The 26,099-nt window shown below is 32.6% G+C and overlaps 5 protein-coding genes across 6 annotated transcripts; 2 read left to right on the forward strand and 3 right to left on the reverse strand.

Annotated features, from left to right (window-relative positions):
• Window positions 1-254: 254 nt before the first annotated feature.
• Window positions 255-3,382, reverse strand: LOC139896683 (glutathione S-transferase zeta class-like). Of its 2 annotated transcripts, none has more exons than XM_071879317.1 (10): window positions 3,240-3,382; window positions 3,017-3,061; window positions 2,102-2,187; window positions 1,940-2,011; window positions 1,803-1,856; window positions 1,636-1,711; window positions 1,044-1,105; window positions 850-909; window positions 554-649; window positions 255-456 (listed from the first exon to the last, which is right to left on the reverse strand). In XM_071879317.1, the coding sequence occupies exons 1-9, from the start codon at window positions 3,325-3,327 to the stop codon at window positions 575-577; spliced, it is 618 nt and encodes a 205-aa protein (XP_071735418.1). In that variant the 5' UTR covers window positions 3,328-3,382; the 3' UTR covers window positions 255-456; window positions 554-574. The 2 variants fall into 2 exon arrangements, with proteins under 2 accessions (XP_071735418.1, XP_071735420.1); XM_071879319.1 differs by having other exon boundaries at window positions 255-485.
• Window positions 3,383-3,670: 288 nt separating this feature from the next.
• LOC139896684 (uncharacterized) lies at window positions 3,671-6,169 on the forward strand. Its single transcript, XM_071879320.1, has 3 exons — window positions 3,671-4,404; window positions 4,882-4,992; window positions 5,713-6,169. Exons 1-3 carry the CDS (start codon window positions 3,802-3,804, stop codon window positions 5,863-5,865), a joined length of 867 nt encoding a protein of 288 aa, XP_071735421.1. The 5' UTR covers window positions 3,671-3,801; the 3' UTR covers window positions 5,866-6,169.
• Window positions 6,170-8,417: 2,248 nt separating this feature from the next.
• On the forward strand, window positions 8,418-15,659 carry LOC139896685 (5'-3' exoribonuclease 4). The gene is made up of 22 exons (XM_071879321.1): window positions 8,418-8,786; window positions 9,029-9,131; window positions 9,216-9,292; window positions 9,380-9,571; window positions 9,821-9,940; window positions 10,037-10,099; window positions 10,370-10,501; window positions 10,597-10,761; window positions 10,984-11,061; window positions 11,489-11,575; window positions 11,731-11,808; window positions 12,044-12,139; window positions 12,301-12,371; window positions 13,154-13,282; window positions 13,394-13,470; window positions 13,571-13,611; window positions 13,702-13,776; window positions 13,912-14,063; window positions 14,172-14,276; window positions 14,355-14,430; window positions 14,604-14,692; window positions 14,949-15,659. The coding sequence occupies exons 1-22, from the start codon at window positions 8,595-8,597 to the stop codon at window positions 15,544-15,546; spliced, it is 2,796 nt and encodes a 931-aa protein (XP_071735422.1). The 5' UTR covers window positions 8,418-8,594; the 3' UTR covers window positions 15,547-15,659.
• Window positions 15,660-17,101: 1,442 nt separating this feature from the next.
• Window positions 17,102-18,027, reverse strand: LOC139896686 (uncharacterized). The gene has a single exon (XM_071879322.1). The coding sequence runs from the start codon at window positions 17,863-17,865 to the stop codon at window positions 17,275-17,277; it is 591 nt and encodes a 196-aa protein (XP_071735423.1). The 5' UTR covers window positions 17,866-18,027; the 3' UTR covers window positions 17,102-17,274.
• A 1,944-nt stretch (window positions 18,028-19,971) lies between these two features.
• LOC139900316 (uncharacterized) lies at window positions 19,972-21,081 on the reverse strand. Its single transcript, XM_071883102.1, has one exon. It carries the CDS (start codon window positions 21,079-21,081, stop codon window positions 19,972-19,974), a length of 1,110 nt encoding a protein of 369 aa, XP_071739203.1.
• Window positions 21,082-26,099: the final 5,018 nt, after the last annotated feature.

Genomic DNA, 26,099 nt, shown 5'->3' on the forward strand with positions numbered 1-26,099 from the left:
TACAGTAACCTGATGATGTATCAAAAATAATAATATATCGGCTTAAATTACACTAATCAGTATTCTTGAAAAACATTAACACGGCGATATAACATTATCTTTCATTTCATTAATTTGATAATTTCTAGCTTCTCGAGCACCACCTGCAACTCCTTAGCCAATTTTAACTATCGTCCTCCATTCAAACGTAGCAATGAACATGACAAATAATTCGTAATCAGCGAGTGTTGCATTGACATTCGAATTATGTTAAAAATGTCGTTTTCCATAATAAGTAGCAGACTTACATTGTTCTTTTTGTTAACAAACTCTTATGATGTATTATTCAAACTTCGTGATTATAATACAAGGGTCGTTTACATGATAAACTACAATAACAAGTAACTTACAAAAGGAAACAGAGCATATAATAAGCTCGTAGCTAGAGGCTTTTAGAGTGCTTCTTCTTAACTGCAACTGCCACATGATATGCATACTCATTTTTACTGATACAAAACTCACGTTCAAAAACAATCTCGAAAAGAAAAATAAAAGTATCAGTTACTTCACTTACCCTGTGTGTTGTTGCAGTGTTTTAGCATATAATTTGTTGAAAAGATGGCGTTTCGCTGTACGCCTTATTCAATTTAAGTAGGAGTGGGAACTCGGTCTGTTCCAAAAAATGAAGAATGTTTACTAGTCAGCATAATGAAACACAGTAAATAATAAAGGAACACAATAAGAAAATCATAAAACTTAAAACAAAAAGTAAAGCTCTTTAAATAAGAAAATTCTGACAGTTATATACAATTGATAAAAACCGATTAAAATAAAGTTCACATATTAGTAGTACTTAGTAGCAGATATTACCATATCAAGCAAAAAGCGGTAGATTGCGTTATATAATTGGGGCGCCAGATACAAGTCTGCCTGCAGGTAACCAATAAGATATAAATGTGACAAACACAAGTGATTTGATAGAAGAATATTCCAACTAATCAAAAATAGTAAACAATTTTTTGTATATAAGTAATCAGTTAATCAGTTAATCACTAAACACAAACCAGGTAAATTTCATCCCCAGTAGCATATTTTCCAGCATACTTCACTAACAGCTTCTCAAGAGCTGCAAAAGTGATCACAAAAACTTAGAACAAATAGAGATGGTTGCCATTAATTTGCTGTAAAAATTATAGGATAGATTGCACAAGGAACCCAATTGATAATTTTTATTTTTTTATTTATTTTTATTTTTGAAAGGAAAGTAGTCGGCATCGAATACTATCATTTGCCACGCACACACGCGCTTTCGGGAGGAAACCCGAATCACATTGCAGGAACCCGATCCTTAAACCATCCCGAGGGGCACGCAGACCGGGTTTGAATCCTGAATGGATCCGGGAGAAAACCCCCCTCAGAGGTCAATCTGGAGCTCCATCTTTCAGGTAGATTGATTAATAGGATGGGCAAAGCGAGGCTCGAACCCATGACCTAAACCCCAAGCCTGCAATGGGTTTTTTTTGAAAGGCAAGTAGTCGGCATCGAATACTCTCATTTGCCACGCACGCACGTGCTTTCGGGAGGAACCCCGAATCACATTGCAAGAACCCGATCCTTAAACATAAGTTACTTTGATAATTAAATTTTAACTTTTACCTACAAACCCTTTCCTGATATGATGTTGAGCCCATGGAAGCTTCTCATCAGGACTAACAAGTTCCCCGATATAATTCTGCAAAATTTCAAGCATCAAATTTGAACACGAAAAAGATAATGTCAAATTGAGAAATAAGAATCGGCAATAATCAGAAGTTTATACTCACAACTAGGATTGTATTCTGAAGAGGCTGAATACTTGAAGAAACAATACTTGCAACCTTAGGACAGACAAGTGGTTAGTGATATAAATTAAAGATTTGCATAATCATAACATATAAGTTAACATAATGCAACAAATTACCTGGTAGTTGATAGTTTTTTTCATAAGATCTTGAGGTAACAAAGCGTGTTGCGGATATTTCTCTTCCAGATACTGTAAATGACATAAAAATCCTATTAGATGCATTATATGAGAAGGAAGTTAAATATAAAAAATAAAAAATTATAATAATTATTGGCTCACTAATAATATGGCATAAGAATCTGAAACTGCAGTAGTGCCATCCATCAGTGCAGGTACATAACCCATAGGATTGACCTCCAAAAATTCTACAACATCATAAAGTTAGCCCCTAAATTTTTAAAGTTGTTCATGAAATAAGCCCTGTACTGAGTTTTTGAAGGAAAAAGGCGTTCTAATCACAACACTATATTATTGTCTCATTGGACTACACTGAATGATTTGCATATTATTACAAATAAAATGTAAGCTCATCTGGTAGTAGTCTGCCTCTCTTAACGAGAGGTCAGGAGTTCGACTCCGCTGCCCTGACCCGAAGTATCCACCCAGGTCGCCTTTCGCTTAGTGCGGGGGCAACGGGGAGGGGGGTTTTACCGTCCATGCCCTAGGATTGGTCCGGGTTTCCTCCAGGGCAGTAGTTGGGGGCGGGGTATGCAACTACGGGAGATGAACGCGTGGGTGGTTAAGTCCCCCTGGGTGATCCCAAACTGATGTAAAAAAAAAACAAATAAAATTTAAGCTCGAGCTCATTTTAAGGATAATATATTAAGCTCGAACTTAACTCGTTTGATGTTATATAAGTTCGAGCTCGTTTACTAAAAACGATCTTCAAATTATATGACCATTCGATCTCAAGTAGCTCGAATCAAATCGAACTTTTGACGAGTCAAAGTCGAGTAGCTCGACTCATTTACAAGCAAATAAAAGCTCAAACTCCCAAGTAGCCTAAACAATTAATCCCCCTCCATTTACCTATGGGCTATGGCTAACAACTAAACTCAACTTTCTCATAACATTAAATCATTTTTTTTTTTCAGAACGGCACATTAAATCAAATTTGAAGTTAAAAGTAGTCATTAATATATATTAATAAGAGAAAAATAATGAAATGTAAAGTTTATTAGTGTATACATTTACCAGGATCATGGAAGGAGGTAATATTGATGCATTCATAATCGAGACCTGAAAGTTTACATGAATACAACATGATACTAAAATCAGTGACTACTTTTGTCTACTGTATTGTACATACTACTGAAAATTAATTAAATAAATAGGTAGGAAATTGAAAAAATAAAATAGCAATAGTAATATCTGAGTATATCATAAATAATAAGTTGTTGGGAAAGTGAGAAGCAACCTTTTAAGTTGAGAGCAAGACGAACACGACGAGAGCAGGAACTAAAAGGATGAGAATACAGCTTCATCTTCTGCTCAATAACTTCCATCAGTTGACTTTATTTTGATCTAATGTTTTTCTTTTTTATAAAATACAGTAACTAATAAGGTGAAAAATACAATGAATATAAAACCGAACAAGCATTAAAATAATGTGTTACTTTTATATCTATATCTATATCTATATCTATATCTATATATATATATATCTATCATCATAATATTAAAATTAATGTAACTAATAACTAATCCTAAATTTAAATTATTTTTAAGTGAAATATATAACGATAATGACGAGTATTAGTGTAATTTAATCCTTAATTCAATTTAATTTAATATTTTAATATTGTAGTAATAAAAATGCTAGTCATCGGATATTCCTAGGCGCCAAGCGACCAACCGTTGGCATAATCGCCACATCATATATTTCCCCCAAATTTTCCGATCAATTTTCAAAACCCTAATCACCTTATCACAATCTCATCCCCAATTTATACCTACTTTTTACACCTTCATACAATACAATGTCAATCACATTTCAAAACCTAATTCCCCATCAATCACGCACTCACACTCGCATATTCTTCAACTTAAAACCTCCGACCCCTAACATTAACTTCACAATTTACCCTAATTACAAAACATTAAAAACACTCCCTTTTAACTTACGTTCAGTTAGAGCTTTCGAATCAGATTCCGCTTATGACGAAAAGTACATTTTAACACCTGATAAGTTAGATACAGATGATTTATTATCTGTAGCTGAATTAATCTGTCTTGCTTCTTCTGCTGTTCTTTCGCTAGGGTTTGTTATTAATTCAAGTTTTTCTAATTCTCAGAAACCTGTTTTGATAGAGTGGTTTGGGAGAGTTTCAGTATGGCAACCGGTGTTATTAGTGGCCGGAATTGTGATCGGTGTTGTGATTCGGAGACGGCAGTGGAGGAGAGTTTGTTTAGGGTTTAGTAGGCCGGGTTCATCTGCTGTTAATCTGGTTGATAGGATTGAGAAAGTTGAAGAGGATTTAAGGAGTTCAGCTACTATTATTAGGGTTTTGTTAAGGCAGCTTGAGAAATTGGGAATTCGGTTTCGGGTTACTAGGAAGTCTATGAAGGAGCCCATAGCTCAGGTATTTTGTGGTGCTATTTTGTTAACATTTGACGAATTGTGATTTGGTCTAAAAATGTTGTTTTATTAGAGTTTCAACTTTGAAGTATTTAGAGATGTAAGAGTTACAAAGTAGTAATGCAACTGAATGCACGATGATAATAAATTACATGTATACAGATAGTTGAATTTAGTACAAGATTGAACTTTAAATAAGAGAATCACATTTAGGACGTAACATTTCTGATTTCATGCTTCTATAGCAAATAAAGATGAAAGCTTTAAGCTGTTATGAACTTGTTTTAAGTAACGGTGTATGTCTTTTTTAGTTTTATAGTTGTATCTGTTCAGTAGGCAAGGAGCCAGGTATATCGCCATGTAGACGTAGAATCCCTTTAGGTCTTTAACAAGTTCAGGTAACAAGCAATTGGTTTTGGCCATAGCAATTTTTTTTTTGGAGTCTTTGTTGTAACAGTATTTTAGATTTTTCTGGTTTTAGACTGCAGAATTGGCTCAGAAGAATTCAGAGGCCACTCGTGCACTGACAATGCAAGGTGACAATCTGGAGAAAGAGCTAGCTGAAATTCAGAAAGTTTTGTTGGCAATGCAGGTAACTGGTGAACCTTTGGTTTGAATATCCATAATGAAAACTGGCTGTGTTAAAAAGAGTTTTATGCCCTGCGTGGTGGAGCATAATACCTTACCTTTCAAGATAATAATTGGACAGAATACATAAAAATAGGAGCTAACTAATGTGTTATTAAGCTCAGTGTTATACAAAGTGTGTTTGCAACAATCTCAGAGAGCGTCAATGTTATTTTAAGTTATCAAAAGGGCAAAGTCAATACTGTTAATCAGTTATAGTTTATTATAATTAATTTAGTACAGTAGTTTGTGGTGTTCCATTGTGTCCAAAGTTGGTAGGTTGTTCTCTATTGAGATTTTTATACTCTTTTACTTTTTACATTTTTTGTGTACAATGGGTTTAGTTACACCTTTTAAGTGGAAAATACTCATTTATCTCTGATTAACATAAGTGTCCAAAGTTGGTAGGCTGAACCGTGGGCCAAATGGGGGGAATCAAAAGGTTTAGCTAAAAACAATACAGGTCAAACCAGTCAAAAGTTGCCCAAAGTGTTCTTTAAATACATTGAACCTCTTAAAATTAAAATACTTTGTTTAAAGGATTAAACTTTCTGTTGTAATTCTTCTACAGTTTAATTTAAAGTTTAATAATAACCATATTTAGCACATTAGCTATTCATTCATACAGTTATAACTAATTCTTCAGAGTGTAATTTTAGTTCTTGATATGTTCTCATGTGTACAGGATCAACAGCAAAAACAACTTGAACTCATCCTTGCCATTGCCAAAAGTGGGAAACTATTGGACAACAACAAATCAGCACCCAGTCCAGATCGGAAGAAAATTCGAAAAAGTAACATACCTGAAGGAAGTAGTAAATCAGATGGATACAGATGAAACTCAGTTTTCTACTTGTAACTACGATTTTGAGAGCATTTTAACGATATTTTGTTGTTATCATTTGTTACGTTAATTTGTCTCCTGATGTCTTGAAAGTTGAAAGAATTTCAGTCACTGGTAGGGGCGTCTAGTCAGTGACCACCCGTCACAGTCATCCGGCACCACCCATCATCTCCTGTACGCAGTGCCACTGTAATTGCAATGCATTTTTTTTATTGTTCTTCTTATTTTTGTTTATGTTTTGAATATTAGTAGTTTCTAAAGGATTGAAATTATGTAGAAGTTTTAAATATATCAAGAAGCTTATCTGTAACTAAACACATTCCTAAGATATGATTACACAGCTTCCATGGAATAGACTCAAGTTAGATGATAAAAACACATTGATAAGGCTAATAACTCTGTTAGCTAGATTATGAAAGCTAGAAAGTATAATCTTTTTATCAACTACAATAAGTTGAAACAAATTAGTGATGAGAGTTGGTCTTGATTATGACATTTTTGGCATCAATTTTCACCATAAACAAGCGTAATGTTTAAATCACAAGTAGCTGACCGTGTTCATTACTTACTGAGATTCTGTTACATGCATAACACCAGCTATATAATGTTTAATCATTAATTAATTAATTCGTTGATTCCTGAAATGTATGATAGGTAATCGGTTGCCTAAGGCATGCAAGGTGGCTGCGATATATGTTAAATTTTGTCAAATAGATATTTGTTTCATAAATACACGCGAGACGGGGTCGAAACGGTAGGACCTTAAAACGTCGCAACGAAAAAAACGGGGTCGAGGCAGATATTGACCAACGTTGACTTTTTATATATGTTTCAAAGATAAACATTTCAAACATAAATTTTTCAAAGTAAACATAAATATTTGCCTTTAATTTGAAATGTTATGTTTGAAATGTTTATTTTCGAAATTTATTTAAAAGTCAACATTGATCAACATTCGTCTCGATCGTCTCGGCTGTTTTTTTAACGTCTCGGTCGTTGTTGACCGTCTTTTTGACGTTGTTGACCGTTTTCTACCCGTTTTTAAGTCCATTGCAATGGTAGCATTATAAAACCATTGCGACGCCTGTTTCGGCCGTCTTTTACAACACTGAATACACGTAACTATGTAACAAAAAATACGAAGTAGTTCGTAAGTACCATCAAACCTTGTTGAATTAAATACAAGGTACAGAAAAATCTCAAGGATTGTTTTGTTGATTGTAATATTGAGAATCTCTAATGAAAATTCAAATTCAAATTCAATTTCCATGAGCCGAGTTTGGGAGACTTGTCTTTTATAAAAAAAAAAAAATAATAAATAAAAAAAAAACAAAATAATAACAACAAAATTGTGATCCTATATGTTTTGTTAAAGCTCCCCTAATTCGACTAAGATTTTAACATATTTTTCAATTCTAAAAGGCAATAATATTTTGGAATAAGCAGTAACAATTAATCAAATGAATTAAAGCATAATAAAACCAAACTAGTGAAATGACCCGTGTAATCACGGGTTGTTTAAACGAAATAGTTTAATGATATGTTTTAGGTATTAAGTGAATGTAAATGCTAAAGTCATTTAGTTTAATACCACGAGTTTGTTTAAACGAATCAGTTTAATGATACGTTTTAGGTATTAAGTGAATGTAAATGTTAAAGTCATTTAGTTTAATGACCCGTGGAATCATAGAAAAACTCGTCAGCTGAACATTTCATCAAACACTTAAACAATCCACATCCAATCATAAGAGATAATATTGGTTGTCATTTTATTTTAAAAGTGTAAATTAAAATATAAATATAGAATTGATTTCCTTCTGCCTAGCTTTTATATCTTCTCGTACTCAATTCAAAATAAATCAAAATTATTTAATTAGTTTTAATAATTAAAATAATTATTAATAAGATTTAATAATAATAATTAATTAATAAGATTTAATTTTAATTTAAAATTATTTAGATTAATAACATCACCCACCATGCTTAGATTTTTTTTCTTTTTCTTTTTGATTTTTTCTTAACAAAGGATTTTACCCTAATAATGACATCGTCATTTTAGAATAGCTTTTATATCTTCTCGTACTCAATTCAAAATAATTCAAAATAATTTAATTAGTTTTAATAATTAAACTAATTATTAATAAGATTTAATAATAATAATTGACTAATAAGATTTAATTTTAATTTAAAATTATTTATATTAATGATATCACTCACCATGCTTAGGTTTTTTTTCTTTTTCTTTTTAATTTTTCTTAATAAAAGATTTACTCTAATAATAACATCATCACTTTAAATTTTATTTAATAGAAACTATAGATAGATGATAGATAGATGATAAACCAACCTTATAATAGGCTAAACCCGATTTTAAGCAAGAGCTAAGCTTAAAGGGACTAATAAAAGCAACATACAAATCTTGAGGGGGGTTTTTATCACCACTTAATACTCACCGCAACTTGAGTTGCTGTCAAACATCTGATTTTGTCGTATATATTTCACCTTTCGTCACGATCGCAACCAAATATCCAAATCGGTAACCCTATTTATCCAATTTTGACAAAATTCGGTCAATCTAAAAGATACCTATATATACATATATATACGTATACGTATACTTAATCAGTTACTGTTATTCATTACCTTCCTCTTTCTTCAAACACACACAGCATATACATACAGCGAGTTGCACACAAATCAACTAAAATTAAAAATCAAATTCAATGGGCGTACCAGCGTTTTATCGGTGGTTGGCTGACCGCTACCCTAAATCAATTGCGGATGTTGTAGAAGCTGAAGGATGTGTTGTTAATGGCGTTGAATTGTTGAAACCAAATCCTAATAACATGGAATTTGATAATTTGTATCTTGATATGAATGGAATTATTCATCCGTGCTTTCATCCGGAAGGAAAGGTATATATATATATATATATATATATATATATATATATATATATATATATATATATATATGTTTAAGTATAAAATTATTGTATTCTGAATGTAGAAATTGATTATTTATGTTAGATTTGGGGCTGCTGTTCGTATTCAGCATCATAAATTTGAACTGTGTATCTAAATTATTTTTATTTTTATTTTTATTTTTATTTGTCTGACGTGTATTATTACATAATCACTTAATATTGCTAATGCAGCCTGCTCCTGCTACATATGATGACGTATTTAAGTCAATATTTGAGTACATTGACCATCTCTTCTCATTGGTGCGGCCCAGAAAAATACTCTATATGGCAATAGGTAAATTATTGTTTTCTTGCAATTTTGTGATCTGTTCATAAATATGAACTAGCTCTCAGTTGTATGAACTTCCGTTTTCTGCAGACGGTGTGGCTCCCAGAGCCAAAATGAATCAACAACGGTCTCGTCGGTTTAGGGCTGCTAAAGACGCTGCTGAAGCAGTGAGATTTCTTCTTTTATTTGTTGATGGGATTGAACATTTGAACTAATTATAAAGTCAGTAAACTAAGCTTTGATTTCTTTATTAGGAAGCTGAAGAAGAAAGGCTAAGGAACGAATTTGAACTTCAGGGAGCTGCACTTGCTTTTAAAGAGAAACCTGAAACATCTGATTCAAATGTCATCACACCTGGCACACAGTTTATGTCTGTGCTCTCTGTAGCCCTTCAGTATTATATACAATGTAGATTGAATCATAATCCTGGTTGGCAGTATACAAAGGTTGATTGAGGCTTCTTTACCCTGTAGTTTCTATTGTAGTATAAACGGGTCAGTTTGGGTTATGTTTTGATTTCAAAAGGTTTAAATAAAAATCGTTCAGCTATATAGGGAACGGGTCCTATGGATTAAAAGTGTCCTAAAGTGTTATTCTTGTTGGATTATTCTTTTAGCTTTCTTTTCATTTTACTGTTATGCTTTTGGTTAGTTTTGTTCTCTTTATATTTATATTTGTGGATTTTTTTTTTTAAGGTGATTCTTTCTGACTCAAATGTTCCTGGTGAGGGAGAGCACAAAGTAATGTCGTTCATTCGGTTACAGCGTAACCTTCCTGGTTTCAATCCCAACACTCGACACTGCCTCTATGGTTTGGTGAGTTGAAGAATCGATTTTTATTTTTCTTTTCCATCTTATATCGGCCATTTTTGTTTTTTATTTGTTACTGAATTATGTGGTATATATTATTAGGATGCAGATCTTATTATGCTGGCTTTAGCTACTCATGAGGTCCACTTCTCAATATTAAGAGAGGTTAGTTATTAGCATGTTGTTAGGAATTTTAATTTTGACCCCTTTAACTTACTATTGGTCCTGTTTGGTTTGTGTTCTATATTGAATGGGTAAAATAAAAGAAAATAAAGAATCAACCGAAAGGCAATTGTTCCAATGTGTTGCCCAGGTTAAAAGTTAGATGAAGTGTACATCTAATGCCTAATAGTGGTCTTTCTGGAGTTCTAATTTAACAAAATCATTTTTTTAAACAAAATGGACAAAAATTGTTTAACTTTATTTGTTTGTCAGGTGATCACAATGCCAGGTCAGCAGGAGAAATGTTTTCAATGTGGTCAAGTAGGTCATTTGGCTGCTGAATGTCGTGGTGATGTGAATGGGAAGGCTGTTAATGATATTCCAATTCACAAAAAGAAGTATCAGGTCAGATTCTCAGATAGCCTAGTTTCAATTTGGCACCTTATAGTAAAATGTTTTGGCATTACTGACTCGTTTTATCTTTTGATCTTTGTGGGCAGTTTCTCAACATTTGGGTGTTGCGCGAATATTTGCAATATGATCTTGAGATCCCAAATCCTCCTTTTGAGGTCAACTTGGAAAGACTGGTGGATGATTTTGTATTTATTTGCTTTTTTGTGGGCAATGATTTTCTTCCACATATGCCAACATTAGAGATTCGAGAGGTATAACTGTTAGGAAACTGTTATGATTGAAATATCATTTTCTAGGTTTCTTTTGCTATTATATTAGTGTTTCATGTACATGAGAATAGATAGACAGATAAGTTGGACACTGTTTTTGATACACGTGTCATTCATATATTCGTTACAATTAACCATACGATCTGTCCTATGTATTTATGTTAACAGATTTGTATTCTTTTTTTTCTTTTTATGATAATTTAGGGTGCTATAAATTTGCTGACACAAATCTATAGAAGAGAGTTTTCTGCTATGGGTGGTTACCTTACCGACTCAGGGGAGGTAATTGTGCCTTCTTTTGATCGTATGATGAAATTTTTTCTGTTTGAGTTTTTGCTATTTAATTATGTACTACTATTTTAGTGTTCTTGTTTTTTTGACTTCTTGATTACTTACAGTAATTGTAAACAATATCTAGTGATCTGGACGGTTCTGGTAGCTTACATGTTGGTCACTAGGGCTGATTTCATACACCAAACAATCACATAAATATTAATTTCGTAATAAATTTACATGATTATTGATGCTTTAGTTTAGTCAAAAGATAAATTTTGATAGATTTGAAACATTCAATCCGCTTAACTGAGGTTCTTTTGCTACTTCAATGTGTATGAGTTCATCTAGAATGTGCACATGATAGTGGGTGGCTGTAATCATATTTTTGGAACTCTTTTTCTTTTGTATGTATATACCAACGTCTAAGTTTCAGGTCTTGCTGGACAGAGTTGAGCACTTTATTCAGGCTGTTGCAGTCCATGAAGACCAAATATTTCAAAAGCGGGCCCGCATTCACAAGGTATACTTTTTGTTATTTTTTTTTTCCCTGCTGGTACTGTAACTGAATATATTTATGTACATTTCCCATAGGGCATTATATTATAGTCCTTTATTCTAATTAATATAGAATATAAAGTTGTTTAATCCTTTTTTTTTTAATTTTTGTAAAAATAGGCATATGAGAACAATGAAGAAAGACGTAGAGCAAGAGAAGAGGTTGATGAGGAGCCCGTGGTTCCGGTTGAGGATAAGGTAAAATTTCTTATCTGTAATTTGTAGTACTTAAGAGGTTTTTTAAAGTCATGCTATATTTTAAGCAGTTTCATATTATTTAGAATACTATGCTAAGTTTATTCTTCTTACTGAAAACATATTCTGTATCAATCATAAGCCTTTAGTTTTAAACTTGTGGTGCTTACTAGTAGAGTAAAATTTTCGTTAAAATGCAGATGATAGACATAATCACTTTTTTCTCTCTAATTTTCAGATTAGATTGGGGGAACCTGGATACAAGGAAAGGTATTATAATGAGAAGTTAAATCTGTCAGATCCAAAGAAGGTTGAAGAAGTTAAAAGGCAAATGGTGAGTTAAAAAAAAAACAAGTCTTTTTTCTTTTCTAATTCCAAAAAGAAGAACAAATAAACTTTAATTCTTAGCTTATATCCTCCTTCAGCTATAAATTTCATTAATGGAATACACACATTTACCTTTATCATCTTTATATCATAAGTTGCCTATGACAGGTACTGAGTTATGTGGAAGGATTATGCTGGGTTTGTCGGTACTACTATCAAGGCGTCTGTTCTTGGCAATGGTACATAAAACTTTGTTTATTTTTGTGCTTTTTCTGCCCCTTTTGTGTTTGCTGACATGTACAAAGCTGTGTGTAGTGAATTCATCACTATGTTTCAATTAAGTTATCGGGTCCATACAATGTGTTAAACCGTAACAAATGGAAAATTTTTACCTGTTTGTAGAAGGTGCGCACTATATTTGAGATGACAAATTCACCAATTGAAGTAATGTGAAAACTGAAAATAAAAATATATTTAGGTTACTGCGTAACTATGGGCATGTTTGGCACATCGCTTTTTGGAGCATTTAGCTTCTAGCTTTTATGAAAAAGCTCCTATCAAGTAAAAAGCTCCGTTTGGTTACAAGAGCTTAAAACTTTTTGAGGGAGGAAAAAAGCTAAAAGCTGGAAACGAATAGAACTAACCTTTGAGAAAAAGCTCATAGCGTTTTGTCATTTTACACTTTATTTTAACAGCTATCCTGCCAAACACCTAAATACATATAAAAAGCTAATAGCTACAAGCTACCAACTATTAGCTATTAGCTAAAAGCTAACAGCTAGTTTTGCCAAACACACCTTATATGGAGTATTATTATTCTTAGCAGTTCAATGTATAATTTAGTCAATATACATACCACGCTACTATTACTGTTATTTGTTTCACCTTCATATTTTTAATTGCTTTGAACTTGGTGTAAACTGTAGTGATATGATTTTCCTATATTTGTAGTATTGGAAGTTTGTTTTTTTCAGTTAAGTTTATATGTGTCATTATGTTCAATTGTCTGACCTTTTTTCAGGTATTACCCGTATCATTATGCCCCATTTGCATCTGATCTTAAAGATTTAGCTGATCTTGAAATAACCTTTTTCTTGGGAGAGCCCTTTAAACCCTTTGATCAGCTTATGGGAACCCTGCCAGCTGCAAGGTATTTCACATTTACCAGTCTCAAATTCATATTTTTTTTATTTTTTTTTATTTTGCTCGCATTCTATTTAGTGTAGATTGTTCATTTATTAACTGTTGTTTCATTCTACAGTTCAAATGCTCTACCTCACAATTACAGAAAACTTATGACTGATCCATCATCACCTATAATTGACTTCTACCCTTTTGGTAAATTTTACCATTTTTTAATTGCTAGTGAGTTCTGATGTAAAATTAGAGAAGAAAGTTACTGTTGAAATAATGTTAAGAGATTTATATGTACATGTAGATTTTGACATCGATTTGAACGGAAAGCGTTTTTCATGGCAGGTAATTTCGTGTTTGTTAACCAAATATTGTTCGATTAGTTTTACTGTTTTGCTATTTCTGTATTTTAATATTTGTTTTCCATGAAAACAGGGTGTAGCCAAATTGCCATTCATTGATGAGAAGAAGCTACTCACCGAAACAAGAAAACTTGAAGATACTTTAACAGTTCGGTATTTTGTTACATTTCAACATTATGGTGTCTAAAAGTGCTATCGATCACATGTTATGGTGTCTACATTTCAAATTTTTGCAAAGCACTAACTTCTGTTCTTGATCACATGTTAATGTTTTTTTTTCCAGGTTGAAGAGCAAGCACGAAATAGCATTTGTTATGATTTATTATATGTATCTCCATATAATAGCTTGGCCCAACAAATTGGTGCATATTACAACTTTTTCTATCATACGCACCCAAGTCAAAGATACGTCTGGCCAGTTGATGTATATGCCAGGTAGGCTATTTCTGCTTTATTCTTTTCACTTTTTTTATATTATTTTATTTATATTTTATTTATATTTTATTTTATGTAAGTTGTAATATCTTGTGTGATTTAATGCAGTGGTGGAATGAACGGTTACTTATGGTTGTGCGAGAGAAATGGTTGGAGACAGGTAGTTCAATCTCCTGTTACTGGCTTGGCTGATATTATGGATAATCGTGCCCTGTAAGTTTCTTATATCTAAATATAATGGTTACAAATCCAATTTTCATTGATTTAATCATTCTTTTTTTTATCTTTCAGAAACGTTACTTATATCAATCCAGCTCCTCATAAACATATTCACGAACCGCCAACTGGAGTAACCATGCCAAAGAAGGTGATATTTTTTTAGTTTTTTATTTTTTAGTTTTTTATCTTATATTTGTCTGTGTGTGTTTGGTTAATGATATACAATACTTAACAATGATGTCTTGTTAATAAACTTGGTGAAGCCACCTTTATGGATAAGATAATGTACATTGACTTCTACGGATAAATGTTTGACTGCAGATTTTGAAACCTATTGATATAAAGCCTCTTCCTATTTTATGGCACGAAGACAATACTGGTCGTCGCCCGCAAAACAGTTATAATAATAGGTACAGTTGAATCTTTTAGTTGACATTTATGCATTGAATGACATTTTATGTTCCTTTGCGGCTATTCTTTTAGTTGACCATTATTTGTTTAGAAACAGTGCCTAAATTTTGCTGCTTTTCAAAAAAAAAAAAAAAAAAAAAAAAAAAAAAACAGTGCCTAAATTGACCCACTGATAAATAATCAATCCGACTTAAAATTTCGTCATGCTGTTTATGTGTTTACGTGTTCTAAATTCATCATGTTGCTCTTTTTCAGGCCTCAAGTACCCGGGGCAATACACGGAAACGTGTTAGGAGAAGCCGCTCACCGTCTTTTAAATAACTCACTGAATATCAGATCCAGTAGTAATTCACATGGGTTCTATGACCAATCTCAGTACAGAAATGGTCCAAATGGGCCAAATGGCCCAAGCAACAATCTGCAACATAGACCTAGACAAGCTGGACCCTCGGGTTACCAGAGGAAGTACAACGAGGATCCAAATTATTATCACAATTATCCTAATCCTAGGGGCCCAATCCCCAGGCCCAGATTTGGGGTCACTCCTAATCACTTTCAACACAATACTAGACAGGGTTTAAAACCCCAAGAAAGTTACACATATCAAGATCAGTTCCAATATCTAAATAATGGTATGGCTGGTTTATCTATGGAAAGTGGGCCCAGAAACAGAACGTATCCGGTTAGGATGGTGCAACCACAAACCACCCGAAACCAGAACTTTGGTAACCTTTCAACCCCACCGACTACATGGATCAATAGACCTTCCATGACAATGGATAATAATCAACAAGTAAAGAAGATTTATCAAACAAAGACACGAGCTTCACAATATCCGGAATCTGGAATATAAATTTATTGTAATTTGTACTTTAGTGTTACATTATATACTTGATACAAGTGTTTTAAGGAAGTAAGATCCTCGCTACCTCAATGTCGGGTGGCGTGCAGTAGGCAGGTGAGCATTTTAAGGAAGTAAGATACTCCTTATGTGTTATTAGTATTAGTATTAAATTAAAGTAGTATATTTAAACGGAAAACTGTTGCCATTAATATATGTTGTTCGAAACTATTAGTTTTCATTGTAATTGATAACATTTAATCTTATTTTTATTTGCTGATGTTGCCTATATGTTTATTTATAAATTTCATCAAATTGATGAACCTCCAGCGTCCCTCAAACTTCCTCTCACAAGTGTGTTATGGTTAGAAGCGGTCTAAGCTCTCTCTTGATCGAATTAAGCGTCCCCAAATCTTCCTCTCAGTGCCCTACTTTTATAACACAAATTCATTTTTGGTAATGCAATACATTAAACTTTAATCATGTGCTTTGAGCTTCTAATGTTCACTTTTCATAGAATAACTATTACTTATCCTTGCTTAAAGGGAGAGACAGGAATAAGTTAATCGATTGGATAACGTGTCAAAACGGGTTCTGATTGACACACGTAATTAGTTTTGCAAGCGCCCCTGAACCGTTTTTATACAGCCCAGAAACTACCACTAGTGATATGCCATCTGTTCAGCGTGTACTATTTCATAAAACAAACCGTTTAAGGAATAAAAATCATTTACCATAAACGTGATCAAAAGCTATCAGGTCGGTGGTGACCACGCTAAAATACGTATAGCGTACGCGTAAGCCCCATGTGACGTGGCAGTGTGCGTCATCCATCCAAGATGCCACGTAAGCTCCATGCTTTGAATATCCATGGATTAACCAGTCAACACCGAGTCTTAAGAGTTGACTGGCCAATCAGAACATGTCGTGTTATATGGAGAATAGCCTTGTTCCTCGCCAATAAATAGGCTACTTAGGCCTCCATTAGGAAGACATTTGGAATCTCTCATAGTTTATATACTTTTTCTCTCTAGAATTGACTAAGACAACCAATCCATACTCAAATCTGATTCGGATCCGATTGTCTTCGTTAACGAAGAACGACTTTTGTTAAGACGTTCACCAACAACGTGAGTAAGTGCAGTCGTACGTCTTCCGTGACCGGGATACGTACGATCAACCATATTGCATACATATACACATACACTCATCACAAACAATTTGCATACCAAGAGGTCTCATCTAATAGATCATATTCTTTTCTAACGTAACAAAAACATAATGAGTGCCTGCTTTACACCCTACACGAATAATAGGCTAATAACTAGTTTATTTTCGTTGCAAGCCTACATTGAACAAATGAGAATATGGAACTCAAAGTTGGCACAAGTTTCAAGTCTTCATCCATTTTCAAAGCACGAATTAAGGGATCAAGATCCTTTAAAGGCTACACATTTTTACTTCGACTGATAAACAGATTCAAGACAGGAATTTGTATGCTTCTAATTCATCATGTGTTAATTATATTTTCCATCAATCATAACTGAAACCATTAACCAATTACATATGATAAAAACATATTCTCACTTTCCAAATTTTTTGGTATTAACCTTTGAACACAACAAATTCAAAACTTATGAAAGGTTACACAAATTACCAAAAAAAAAAAAAAAAAAAAAAAGTTGTTTAAACACTATACCAATAACCAAAACCAACCATAGTATATATTCATATTTGAACTCATTGAATAAAATAGCCAGACAAGAACAATACAAAGAAGAAGAAAAGACTACCATAGATTAAAATCGCCTTTTGACCTGAAGTAAGCGTATTCCCACCAAGCCCATATTGCTGATTCTGAGCAAAACCAGCAATTTCAACACTTTTACTCTGAAAAAAAGTCTTTGCAGCACCACAAGTAGCACACCTCCAATCATCAGGCAATTTATCAAATGGTAAACCAGGTGCAATTGGGTAAGATGGGTCACCTGCAGCCTCATTATACAAATACCCACATGAACGACACTCATATATACCTGTGTTCAACACTGCAAACTTTTCTTCTAGTCTGCGTTTATCAAACTCATCTTGGGTCTCAAAAGTTTCGAATTGTTCGGGTTCAGGTTCGGGTTCTGGTAATGGGTCGAGAATGGGTCTGTCTTCTTTGGAGACATCAGTGGAGTTGATAGTGAGTTGGAGTTTGGAGTGTTTGTGAAGTGGTGAGAAAGTGTAGGGTTTGAAAGGGAAAATGAGTTGAGGTAGTTTTGGTCTGGGAGATGAAGATGAAGAAGGTTGGGTTAGGCAAAAAGTTGCAGATGCTGCTGAAGACATGATTGGTTTGGTTTGGGTGATATGATATGATATGAAATTGGGCAGATTATGGTTATGGTTATGGTTGGTTTGAGGAAAAAGAGAAGCAAAAGGGGAGCATTTGGGGAGAGGATATGCTACAGATTTTGATTCTAGTTTGTGATTGGATAAGACTGGGTGGTTGTGGTGGTTGTTAACTTGGGGGTAAACTAGGGGGGCATTGGGCTACTTGCCTTTTGGCATAGAGGGTTGACTTAGAGTCAAAGAGTAGTTATTTTGAAGTAGTATGGCTTCATGTTAGTATTATGGATTTTTCTGTTGTTAATATATTAACTTTTAATGACAGTTAATCAAATAGTACTGTATTATATAAGCACCTTAAAGACATTCTTAAGAATTATCATTAGAAAAATCTTAGTTTAGGTACAAAAAAGACTATAAAATAAAACAAAATCAAAAAGAAGAAAAGAGAATAATTAAAATTTCACTTTAGGGAAAATATTTGGTACTGTTACAACATACTCCTTTGATTCCAACATAATTTCTTAACTGTTATGTTTCAAAATAATTGTTTGTTTGTAAAAATTAATTATGAGTATTAAATAATAAATATCACTAAATTTATTAATAATAAAGCATTTGTTAACGACAACCTTAAGAAATGTCGCTTACATTTTCCTTATGTCACTTAATTTCTCATTAAATTCAACCAAACTTACTTTAAACATAAGAACAAAACTAATATTTATCAAATAAATTCTAATATTAACAAAAATTTCTAGGGTAAATTCTTTGGGAAGGAATGGGTATTTATATCCCTTTTTGATATATGAATTTTCTAATTTTTACTTTGACATTTCTTTGCTTCTTAAGCGTTATACGACTGGCATATTATATTGAGATATTTTACACTCACAAAAACATTGTATATATAATGAAGTGGACCAATTATATTACGTAGTAGTAAAGAAACAAAGCGGGTGATAATATACCTTAGTGCTATCATTGAGTTGGTGCAATATTGGTGCAATTTTGCAACACGGTAATTTTATGTGGACACTTTATTTTACGTAAAATGCAGTATTGTTAGAATATAGTGAATCTGAATCGTTGTTCACAGAAACAATGGGAAATCGTCCGTCCCTTTTCCCCCTCAAAATGAGTTTCCTTTGAAAACCTTATGGAAAAAAGTCAAAAAACCAATCAGGACAGAATGAAATTACTCTAGTAATAAATTTACCGGGTAAAAAGCACAAGTGTTATTTGAAACAAGTAGTTTAAGCTGAATTATTTACTGTTAAAATTATAAAAAAGAAATACTACAGATTTCTTAGCAAAGTAATAATCTATTTCGAAATACCATAATCTGTTAGTGGCTCGATCCAAGTTGCAAGTTTTTTGGTTCATCGAATGCAACATGTAAATAAATGAAGTCAACACATTATTACACAAAGATAAACCAGAGCTTTACAAGTTAGAACCAATCATAACAAAACTCTGCCAGGTGAAACCAACAATAAAGCACAAAGGCCTTTGTAATTTTTTTCTCTCTTAGCGCCTTGCCGTTTTCTAATATAATCAATTTTGCCGTTAAAAAAAAAAAGCACAAAAACAAATTTGATGTCCTGGATTACTAATTAAACGAAAAGGAACTTTTATTAGGGGTTAGTTTTAACGCCTAACAACCGACGCAATAAAGAGAATCTCCAAATCACTTGGTGAAAACATCAAACTAGGCAATCACTGTCTGATATTATAGTCTTGTATGCCTTGCTAGCTGTCTTAATCTTTGCTGTTTCCTCCTAATTAGAATAAACAAAATAAACAATATGTAAAAACCAGAATGCTGTAACGCGCCTTCAAACAAATCAGGAAAGAAGCTGATTCGTCGACTTTAAGCAAATATTAGACCAACAGAAACCTATCATGTCAACTTAACTGGATACATATCCAAACAATTAATTCAGTTAGAAACGCAATGTCATAGCTGAATTAACAATGAACATCCCAAAAGAATAAACAGACATATACTGATCATCTTCTGCAAATGAAATAGAAATCGGGTACCAAAAACACACATTTAGATGAACATACACATCAAAAGGCTAAAGAGATCACTTATATACCTCATATTCGAGTACAGGAAGTATCAAAATCATCAGGGGCTACACGAGCAATCCAACTACCAAGCGTCTTCTTTATATCCGAGTGATTAACATAAGCCAACTCATACATACTACACAAATTCACCACAAACGTCTCATTCAAAGCCGAAGTAGGTATCCTCTCTAACGCATTCTCCATCACCTTAATAGAATCCGACAAATCACGCATGTACATCAAACAAAGAGCCTTATTATTAATCGCAATCACGTCTGAACTATCTCTATCAATACACTCCTGATACTCCCTAACTGCCGACGCATAATCCTTCTCAACCATAAACATCAACGCATTATTCCGATTCACCAGGTTCTTCATCTTAATCATAATCTCAATCTCAGTTTCATTTTCTCCTTTCAAATCCTTAACAATCCCCTCAATTACACCAAAAGACCCCTTAGCACCTTCCAAATCCCCAAATTGCAATTGTACAAACCCTAATTTTGACCATAATATGGCACTAGCAATACTATCATTCGTTTCACCGTTAATCAAATCCTTCATTAAATCCAAACACACGCCATATTGCTTATAACTTAAATGATGACTAATTATCGAATTAATCACTAAACACTCTCTGTTCCGCCACACTTGACGTGGCACATTTTCTAAACAATTACTTAATTTCTCTCTGATAAATTGAAGCAATGTGTAAAATCGATCTAACGATTCGTGAGGTTTACCTAATTTAGAAGGCAATTCAGCGTGTAACCAGCGGAGAACGAAAGGAACCATGGATCCATGGCGATTAGGATAATGATGCGGATGCATTTCGTATCTATATATATCTAATCCTTTTTCTACTAGTTCAACCTCAGCTACTGCTTCAGAAAAACGACGTAGTTTAGTGAGAGCTATTGCATTGTACGATAGATACACGAGGTGTTCATGAGGTTTAGAAAGGAGAGATCCAGAACGTGCTTGAGCTACCTTATCGAGTATTGACCGCCATGAGCCACGGCAAGCGAGGTCTTGGAGAGACGATAGATCGTAGCAGAGATCGTTGTATGAATTAACGGAATCTGTATTTTCATGTTCGGTAACGGTTTGAGCATCGGAGCTTGGTAAGGACATCGTCGGAGGACGGATGTAACGGTGTAATTGATCGGAGAAGACGGTGGTTTGTGGACGGGGGAGAAAAGTGAAAGCGTAAATGGCGGGAAAAATGGCGATGGATATTCGGTCAGCGAATGTATACATAAATTGTGATCTGGAAATTTAAAAAAAAATGTAATTCATAAAGCTTAGCTTTTTTTGAGTAGGGAATTGATATTTCGAACATTAAATTTGATAAATTCAGTTATAAATTTATTAATTTGTACTCTTAAATGGTCTATTACACATATTTCATATTAGGATTTAATGAAGGGTATTTCTGAAAAAAAGAATTAAATAATGGTGAATGAATAAAAAATATAAATGAAAATATAAGGTAACTAGTGTTGAACCCTCGCTTCGCGCCGTTGTTTCGGTTTTCAATGTATTTTATTGCGTTTAGTTTGTAAAATTATTTTGTAGCGAACGATGATATCGTTGAAGCGCAACTCGAGTCGAACTAAAAGGTATAACTCGTGAAAAATTTAATGTTATTTTAAATTAACAATATATGTGCATCTACACTTTTCGCTATGGAGTTGTCGATTTTTAAAAATATAACGCAAAATAAACGTGTATGAAAAGTACCCCAAATATTTAGCGTTTTTTAAAAAGCGTCCGTTTTGCGTATAGCTAGTGACATTGTGTTCCTAACTTGAAACTTAGTGATGAACATATGTATAACCTAAACATATAGAGCATGGTAATATTTTACTTGTAATGATTAAAGCTAATTTGTTCAAATAATCACTTATTAGGTTGACTAGTCCAAATTTAGCAAGAGGATGCACACGTATATGAGTTTCGGAAGAAGTGGTATCTTAATCGAGGAAAGTTTGTTTCATCCTGATATGCCAAAAACACACCTAATCTTATTGAAATATAGTTACGAATTCGTTCACACGGAGCAGAGTTTAGGATTAAAAAGACTAATAATTATTCTAGAGATTTTAGTTGTAAAATGGGGTTTTGATTTAAAATTAATTAAAACAAAGAAAGTAAATACGAGTTCAAATAGATAAGGGGTATTCATTTAGATTCAATTCCCTAGGTTCCGGATTGCTTCACTTATATTTTCACTTATATTTTCAAATAGATAAGCTTAGCTTTTTGAGTAGGGAATTGATATTTCGAACATTAAATTTGATTTGGTGTTAAAATTACTAATTTATACTCCTAAATAGTCTATTACACATATTTCATATTAGAATTTAATGTAGGGTATTTTTGAAAAAAAATATTAAATAATGGTAAATGAATAAAAAATACAAGTGAAAATATCATCTCTCTTATGAATAATGTGTTTAGCTTCCGGTTGTTATGTATCCTTGTTTGGTCTCTTCACTTTTTATGAAGTTTTTTTGCTTAATGTATTTCTTTCTTTTCGTAAATAAAAAAAAATTGTTCCGATTAAGAAATTGATAAGTATATACTACTACACTAGTGAAATGACCTGTGGAATTACGGGTTTGTTTAAATGAAACAGTTTAATGATATATTTTAAGTATTAAGTGAATTTAAACGCTAAAGTCATTTAGTTTAATGACCTGACGGATTTCGACTAAGAAACTTCTCGTTGTTTTTACAGACACATTGATGTACTTAACTTGGTCGGAATAAATGAACTACATATATTCTCTTGTGACAACCCGAAAATTTCCTACCAAATTTAAACTTTATTTTTATATTATTCCTACACGATAAGCAAAGTTTGTTAAGTTGAATCTCAAGAATTTTAAACTGTGTTCATACATTCATTTAACCTCGACCAAATTCCAACGATTCACGAACCATTATAGAAATGGATATGATTTTATATATATATATATATATATATATATATATATATATATATATATATATATATATATATATATATATATATAATGGTAGGATCAAGAGGGAAGTAACCATTCGGGGGGAAGCGGGGGAAGCAAATGTAGTGACCCGAACTTTTCCATGTTTATATATATTAATTGAGATTGATATTTACATGATTAAATGTTTCCAACATGTTAAGCAATCAAACTTGTTAAGACTTGATTAATTGAAATATGTTTCATATAGACAATTGACCACCCAAGTTGACCGGTGATTCACGAACGTTAAAACTTGTAAAAACTATATGATGACATATATATGGATATATATATATATAGTTAACATGATACTATGATAAGTAAACATATCATTAAGTATATTAACAATGAACTACATATATAAAAACAAGACTAGTAACTTAATGATTTTTAAAACTTGTAAAAACTATATGATGACATATATGTGGAAACTATCATTTGGCAACTAGCATGAAATATCTCATAAAATTACAAAAATATGAGTAATCATTCATGACTTATTTATATGAAAACAAAATTACATATCCTTTATATCTAATCCATACACCAACGACCAAAAACACCTACAAACACTTTCATTCTTCAATTTTCTTCATCTAATTGATCTCTCTCAAGTTCTATCTTCAAGTTTTAAGTGTTCTTCATATATTCTACAAGTTCTAGTTACATAAAATCAAGAATACTTTCAAGTTTGCTAGCTCACTTCCAATCTTGTAAGGTGATCATCCAACCTCAAGAAATCTTTGTTTCTTACAGTAGGTTATCATTCTAATACAAGGTAATAATCATATTCAAACTTTGGTTCAATTTCTATAACTATAACAATCTTATTTCAAATGATGATCTTACTTGAACTTGTTTTCGTGTCATGATTCTGCTTCAAGAACTTCGAGCCATCCAAGGATCCGTTGAAGCTAGATCCATTTTTCTCTTTTTCAGTAGGTTTATCCAAGGAACTTAAGGTAGTAATGATGTTCATAACACCATTCGATTCATACATATAAAGCTATCTTATTCGAAGGTTTAAACTTGTAATCACTAGAACATAGTTTAGTTAATTCTAAACTTGTTCGCAAACAAAAGTTAATCCTTCTAACTTGACTTTTAAAATAAACTAAACACATGTTCTATATCTATATGATATGCTAACTTAATGATTTAAAACCTGGAAACACGAAAAACACCGTAAAACCGGATTTACGCCGTCGTAGTAACACCGCGGGCTGTTTTGGGTTAGTTAATTAAAAACTATGATAAACTTTGATTTAAAAGTTGTTATTCTGAGAAAATGATTTTTATTATGAACATGAAACTATATCCAAAAATTATGGTTAAACTCAAAGTGGAAGTATGTTTTCTAAAATGGTCATCTAGACGTCGTTCTTTCGACTGAAATGACTACCTTTACAAAAACGACTTGTAACTTATTTTTCCGACTATAAACCTATACTTTTTTTGTTTGGATTCATAAAATAGAGTTCAATATGAAACCATAGCAATTTGATTCACTCAAAACGGATTTAAAATGAAGAAGTTATGGGTAAAACAAGATTGGATAAGTTTTCTCATTTTAGCTACGTGAAAATTGGTAACAAATCTATTCCAACCATAACTTAATCAACTTGTATTGTATATTATGTAATCTTGAGATACCATAGACACGTATACAATATTTCGACCTATCATGTCGACACATCTATATATATTTCGGAACAACCATAGACACTCTATATGTGAATGTTGGAGTTAACTATACAGGGTTGAGGTTGATTCCAAAATATATATAGTTTGAGTTGTGATCAATACTGAGATACGTATACACTGGGTCATGGATTGATTCAAGATAATATTTATCGATTTATTTCTGTACATCTAACTGTGGACAACTAGTTGTAGGTTACTAACGAGGACAGCTGACTTAATAAACTTAAAACATCAAAATATATTAAAAGTGTTGTAAATATATTTTAAACATACTTTGATATATATGTATATATTGTTATAGGTTCGTGAATCAACCAGTGGCCAAGTCTTACTTCCCGACGAAGTAAAAATCTGTGAAAGTGAGTTATAGTCCCACTTTTAAAATCTAATATTTTTGGGATGAGAATACATGCAGGTTTTATAAATGATTTACAAAATAGACACAAGTACGTGAAACTACATTCTATGGTTGAATTATCAAAATCGAATATGCCCCTTTTTATTAAGTCTGGTAATCTAAGAATTAGGGAACAGACACCCTAATTGACGCGAATCCTAAAGATAGATCTATTGGACCTAACAAACCCCATCCAAAGTACCGGATGCTTTAGTACTTCGAAATTTATATCATATCCGAAGGGTGTCCCGAAATGATGGGGATATTCTTATATATGCATCTTGTTAATGTCGGTTACCAGGTGTTCACCATATGAATGATTTTTATCTCTATGTATGGGATGTGTATTGAAATATGAAATCTTGTGGTCTATTATTATGATTTGATATATATAGGTTAAACCTATAACTCACCAACATTTTTGTTGACGTTTTAAGCATGTTTATTCTCAGGTGATTATTAAGAGCTTCCGCTGTCGCATAATTAAATAAGGACGAGATTTGGAGTCCATGCTTGTATGATATTGTGTAAAAACTGCATTCAAGAAACTTATTTTGTTGTAACATATTTGTATTGTAAACCATTATGTAATGGTCGTGTGTAAACAGGATATTTTAGATTATCATTATTTGATAATCTACTTAAAGCTTTTTAAAACCTTTATCTATGAAATAAAGGTTATGGTTTGTTTTAAAAATGAATGCAGTCTTTGGAAAACGTCTCATATAGAGGTCAAAACCTCGCAACGAAATCAATTAATATGGAACGTTTTTAATTAATAAGAACGGGACATTTCAGCAAAAACTTTTTTTCTTTTCGTTTTTAAAAAAAACTTTGTTCACGAACATTATAGATGAGATGAAAATATGAACATTTAGTAGAGACACTTTGTGATAAATGTTTTTATTTTGGCGGGAAAACACTCGAAGAAGTAATATATAACAAGTATCGTGTTTTTCGAGCGTATTTTGAGGTTTTAGCTATTGGGGTTTAGATATTAGGGTTTAGATTTTAGGGTTTATAGGGTTTAGATATTA

Source organism: Rutidosis leptorrhynchoides, chromosome 3 (assembly GCF_046630445.1).
Source record: "Rutidosis leptorrhynchoides isolate AG116_Rl617_1_P2 chromosome 3, CSIRO_AGI_Rlap_v1, whole genome shotgun sequence".
In the NCBI taxonomy this organism is placed as follows: domain Eukaryota; kingdom Viridiplantae; phylum Streptophyta; class Magnoliopsida; order Asterales; family Asteraceae; genus Rutidosis; species Rutidosis leptorrhynchoides.

What these genes read in the sequence shown, in the direction of transcription:
- LOC139896686 (XM_071879322.1), bottom strand. Translation starts at nt 17,865, where the DNA reads ATGTCTTCAGCAGCATCTGCAACTTTTTGCCTAACCCAACCTTCTTCA.
- LOC139896684 (XM_071879320.1), top strand. Translation starts at nt 3,802, where the DNA reads ATGTCAATCACATTTCAAAACCTAATTCCCCATCAATCACGCACTCAC. An exon ending in TGAAGGAGCCCATAGCTCAG is followed by an intron (nt 4,405 to 4,881) that starts GTATTTTGTGGT and finishes TTCTGGTTTTAG; the next exon opens with ACTGCAGAATTGGCTCAGAA. An exon ending in AAGTTTTGTTGGCAATGCAG is followed by an intron (nt 4,993 to 5,712) that starts GTAACTGGTGAA and finishes TCATGTGTACAG; the next exon opens with GATCAACAGCAAAAACAACT.
- LOC139900316 (XM_071883102.1), bottom strand. Translation starts at nt 21,081, where the DNA reads ATGTCCTTACCAAGCTCCGATGCTCAAACCGTTACCGAACATGAAAAT.
- LOC139896683 (XM_071879317.1), bottom strand. Translation starts at nt 3,327, where the DNA reads ATGGAAGTTATTGAGCAGAAGATGAAGCTGTATTCTCATCCTTTTAGT. An exon ending in TCTTGCTCTCAACTTAAAAG is followed by an intron (nt 3,062 to 3,239) that starts GTTGCTTCTCAC and finishes GTAAACTTTCAG; the next exon opens with GTCTCGATTATGAATGCATC. An exon ending in CTGGGGATGAAATTTACCTG is followed by an intron (nt 910 to 1,043) that starts GTTTGTGTTTAG and finishes GGTTACCTGCAG; the next exon opens with GCAGACTTGTATCTGGCGCC.
- LOC139896685 (XM_071879321.1), top strand. Translation starts at nt 8,595, where the DNA reads ATGGGCGTACCAGCGTTTTATCGGTGGTTGGCTGACCGCTACCCTAAA. An exon ending in TTCACAAAAAGAAGTATCAG is followed by an intron (nt 10,502 to 10,596) that starts GTCAGATTCTCA and finishes CTTTGTGGGCAG; the next exon opens with TTTCTCAACATTTGGGTGTT. An exon ending in GGAACCCTGCCAGCTGCAAG is followed by an intron (nt 13,283 to 13,393) that starts GTATTTCACATT and finishes TTCATTCTACAG; the next exon opens with TTCAAATGCTCTACCTCACA.